This window comes from Triticum urartu, chromosome 3 (assembly GCF_003073215.2).
Source record: "Triticum urartu cultivar G1812 chromosome 3, Tu2.1, whole genome shotgun sequence".
In the NCBI taxonomy this organism is placed as follows: domain Eukaryota; kingdom Viridiplantae; phylum Streptophyta; class Magnoliopsida; order Poales; family Poaceae; genus Triticum; species Triticum urartu.
This window is the reverse complement of record NC_053024.1, coordinates 521,285,971-521,290,154: the sequence shown is the minus strand read 5'-3', so window position 1 is coordinate 521,290,154 and position 4,184 is coordinate 521,285,971. Positions and strand designations below refer to the sequence as shown.

Here is a 4,184-nt window from a genome sequence, read left to right as displayed (position 1 = left end):
ATGTTCCCGTCGACGATAAAATGCCTACGGTGGCTTTGTAAATTTAAAAATGATATGCCGGCTCAGTCTTTCGAAGATGCTCATAAAGATAGGATGTGTGAGTGTGCGTTCATAGAGATGAGTGTATGCGCGTGTGTATGAGTGCTTGTGTCTGACCTGATGTTAAAAAAAAATTCCCCCTAGCCTGACTCCTCTCATTGGTTAAGGAAAAAAGAGGTTTAACCAATTATTATTATGCTAATTAAAGAGGGGCAGAGTGGGAGGAGCAAAAGCTGCGAGGATAAGGCCCCGCTCCCCGGTCGCATTTGTTTAATCGAATCCATCGTGTCTCCACGTGGCGACCCAACCCAACCGCCTTGGAGTAAAGAAGAGAAGACCTTTGAGATTTTAGCCCCGGCCGTCGCCTTTTTATACCCGCCCATGCTGCTTCATTGCCTGGTTCGTCGCTCTGCCGTCTCCCTCCTTCCCTCCCTTCGCCCCCGCCTGCGTCTGTTGCCTCTTCTTTCTCGGCCTCTGCCTCTTCTTAATCTGCGGTAAAACTACCCTACGCACGGTCGCCTGGATATACGGTTGCTGAGCTGAACTTCCAGGAGGAAGACACACACACACAGAGAGAGAGAGAGAGAGAGAGAGAGAAGAGAATCAGTACTGGCAATGGTGTTCTACTTCAAGGCGCGGCCGGACGCCGGCGACTACACCATCTACATGGGCGCCGACAAGAACGAGAACGAGGAGCTCATCAAGTACGGCCTCCCCGAGGACGTCTGGTACGAGCATTTGCCAAACTCTAGTCTCTAGCTTCGCCTCTCTCTCTCTCTCTGTGTCGATCGATGGATATACTCATGGTAGTTCCTCCGTATATAAATATGCACGTGGAGTATAATAGTTAATCCCTAGTTAATCTTGAATAGTTTACCCTAGTTAATCATGAACAGTTTAGTACGAGTACATTTAAACTCATTACGGAGAGAGAGAGACAGACCGGCCGGCCAGCCGGCCAGAACGAGAGAGAAGACAGAGAAGCAGAGGGAGCGCGCGGATTGACTCGTGACGAGGCCATGACGAGGCTGGCGAGGACACTCCAACTACCAAACTGCGTAGAGTAGATACGACCCGAGCTGCTCGAAACATGCCGCGTGCGTGACTATCGTCCCCCAGTCTGCCATCTGCATCACACAACACGAGCGTAGCTAGGGCCAAAACACCCTGTATACATCTATCGTCTAGAGGACCTCGCCCTCGGCTCGCGCTGCAAACTGGACTACTTATTTTACTGGTTTATTATATTGCTGAAAAATAAGCAACCCTCGAGCTCAGTGGATATCGTGCTGTAGTACAACCTAGCTAGCCCGTTTATTAAGCAAAGCAACGATGATTGTACGGGATAATTATTAATCAGGGTTGCTGCATGCACGCTGGCGCACCATCTGCGCTGCAGGTTCCATGTGGACAAGGTGTCCTCGGCGCACGTCTACCTGAGGCTCAAGAAAGGCGAGTCCATAGACACCATCAGCGAAGGCCTCCTGGAGGATTGTGCGCAGCTCGTAAAAGCGCATTCCATTCAAGGTATACATGAAAGAAACTCATTGCATTGTTTATACTGCTACTGAAGATTGTGTTAGCTAGCAAGATTTTCTTGCTACCAAAAAGTTCCCTCAGAAATATGCTACCCCACAAAACATTGATATGTTCAACTATGTTTGCCATCTGAGCACGGACCTCAGAAATTAGCTCGTGCTGTGACTGTGACCGGCCGTGTCTAGCGCAAAGCTGCAGCATGCACATTGCTATCTCTTTCTGTGCCCATTACAGCAACTTTTTCTGGTGCATTATTGCCGGCCTCTCTATGCATGCCATGCATGGGCCCCTTTGCATTATCTGCCTTGGGTCGATAACTGGCCTATACTGTATGTGCGAGTGATTGTGATCGTCAGAACGTGACAAGTTGGGCCGATAATGGGTGCTGGCTAAATCATTCATGCATGCATGTGTTTATCGTGCAGGAAACAAGATGAACAATGTGGAGGTGGTCTACACGCCATGGTCTAACCTCAAGAAGGCGACGTCCATGGATGTCGGCCAAGTTGGCTTCCACAACCATCGGATGGTAATCAATTACCACTTCTACCCGTTTGCTAGTAGTACTACTAACGCCTCCATTGGCAGTTATTTAACAAATTTAAGAAAAAAAATATGTATATAGACATATGCTTGATCGGTTGTAGCGTTTCAATTAGGCTCAGTTGTTAAAGCATGTATGCAGTGGTATCAAGTTATAGAAGCATTTCGAGTAGCACGAACAATAATTGGATAAGAAACCTTTAAAAATTAACTAGATTATCTTGCGCAATAATTGCGAACATTCGATGAGAAAATAACCATTATAACGAAAGCTGCCAATTCATGACCAGTTGAAAGAAATCTGTCTTGTCTTGCGCATACCTGTAGCTGCTTAGCTGCCGGCGGTCCCAACCGTCGCAGATGCTAACTGACTCTAGCATGCTTCATTTCTTGCGTTGGCCCTTGGCTAATCATAATTTATTTATTTTGCGAGTGTTGGCTAATCATAAGTTGATTCATGTCTTTGCGACAAACAAATGTTCATATACAATCTACTGTCCGCCAACAGGTACACGTCTTGACAGTGGAGAAGCGTGTCAATGAGATCCTCAACAGGTTGAATAAGACCAGGGTCGAGCGCCGACCAGACCTCAAAGGTACATACGCATACACAAGCTAGAGATCTCCATTTCGTGTGCACGTGTAGTACACCATGCATGCATGCACGTGCAACTGGGATTTCATTCGCTAATTTGCAAATTTGTGTGTGTGTAGCCGAGAAAGATGCATCAAATGCAGCGGAGAAGGCCGAGCGGAAGATGCAGCTGAAAGACAAGGCACGCAACGCATGCTTGCATCATGCATGCCAGCTCGACCTTTCTAGCTAAGGCTGGTTGTAATGGAAAGTATCATATACTAGTATCGTGCATATGATACTAGTCTATGATACTACATCCCTAATGCATAGTATCATATGTTGGTATCATAGAGGACTACATTTATTGCCATACATGACACAAAGTAGCACATCATTTAATATGATATGGTATCATGATATGATACTCAAGCCTCTCTTTCTTCATTTAATTCTATGCCACTAAATCAAAATTGTTTAGTTGGCATGCATGATACTACCTATGATACTTTCATTACGAGCAACCTAAATCAAAGCCTGTCATGGTGACAACCGGCTAACTTTTTTCTCTTGTGGCGTGCGCAGAAGCGCAGGGAGGAGATGGAGAGGGTGGTGAAGGAGCGGCAGGCCGAGATACGGAGCTACAAGGGCCTCATGGTCGCCGAGAAGATGACCTCCAACCGCCAGATCGCCTCCGCCGGCAAGTCCATACAGGAAATGGAGGACGAGTTCGTCTAGCAGCTAGCCTCATGCGTGTGTAGTGTATCATCCATGTCCATGTGTATATATGCCGATGCGCGCATCTTGCATGCGTGTGCGAGCATGGTCTCGACGAGGCGGGCGATGATCGATCGATCCTCGATGTTACTGACGGTGCAGGTGTACATATATGAGGTCCTTGATTTGGACAGAAATGAGAAAGCAGCTAGCGCAGAAATAAACTGTAAATTCCCAAAATTCTGATGACGACAAAGGGCGGGCATTGCGGCGCCTAAACAAAACTGATCCAGATCTGGTATGCTTAGGGCCTTTTCGATTCGCAGGATTCTAAAAATACAGGAATAGAAAAAGTATAGGAATGGAGCGGCATATATCCTCTTAAATCTTATAGGATTAGCTAGTGTTTGATGCCTTAGAAAAAACAAAGAAATTGTAAAGAGAGATTGAAGTGGATGTTAGATTTTTTATGAAATGTAGTACAAAAGATTTCATAGAAAATTTCCTATGTAATCCAATTCTATGAATCAAACAACCAACGTAGGGAAATTTTCTAAGGATTTCAATCCTTCAAATCCTAGTAGCTTGTGCATCCAATCGATATGAGGCCGTCATTGTCGTTCGACAAACGTGTTCGGCAACACAGTAAACAGAGAGGAAATGGTGTTCCAAAAGGAAATGTGGAAGTTGGTGGCCCAATCTGGGCTCCTGCGGGAGCGGGTTTTAGGAGCTACTCTCTCCGTCCGAAAAAGCTTGTCTCAACCTTGTTCCT

General features: G+C 46.2%; 1 protein-coding gene across 1 annotated transcript; it reads left to right on the top strand.

The window, feature by feature from the left end:
* The first annotated feature begins 427 nt into the window (after window positions 1-427).
* LOC125544769 (coiled-coil domain-containing protein 25-like) lies at window positions 428-3,978 on the top strand. The gene is made up of 6 exons (XM_048708522.1): window positions 428-767; window positions 1,439-1,566; window positions 2,004-2,107; window positions 2,630-2,717; window positions 2,836-2,897; window positions 3,281-3,978. The coding sequence occupies exons 1-6, from the start codon at window positions 655-657 to the stop codon at window positions 3,431-3,433; spliced, it is 648 nt and encodes a 215-aa protein (XP_048564479.1). The 5' UTR covers window positions 428-654; the 3' UTR covers window positions 3,434-3,978.
* Window positions 3,979-4,184: the final 206 nt, after the last annotated feature.

Coding starts and splice junctions, on each gene's coding strand:
- LOC125544769 (XM_048708522.1), top strand. CDS start 655: ATGGTGTTCTACTTCAAGGCGCGGCCGGACGCCGGCGACTACACCATC. Junction 1,567..2,003: donor AAAAGCGCATTCCATTCAAG/GTATACATGAAA, acceptor TTTATCGTGCAG/GAAACAAGATGAACAATGTG. Junction 2,108..2,629: donor GCTTCCACAACCATCGGATG/GTAATCAATTAC, acceptor GTCCGCCAACAG/GTACACGTCTTGACAGTGGA.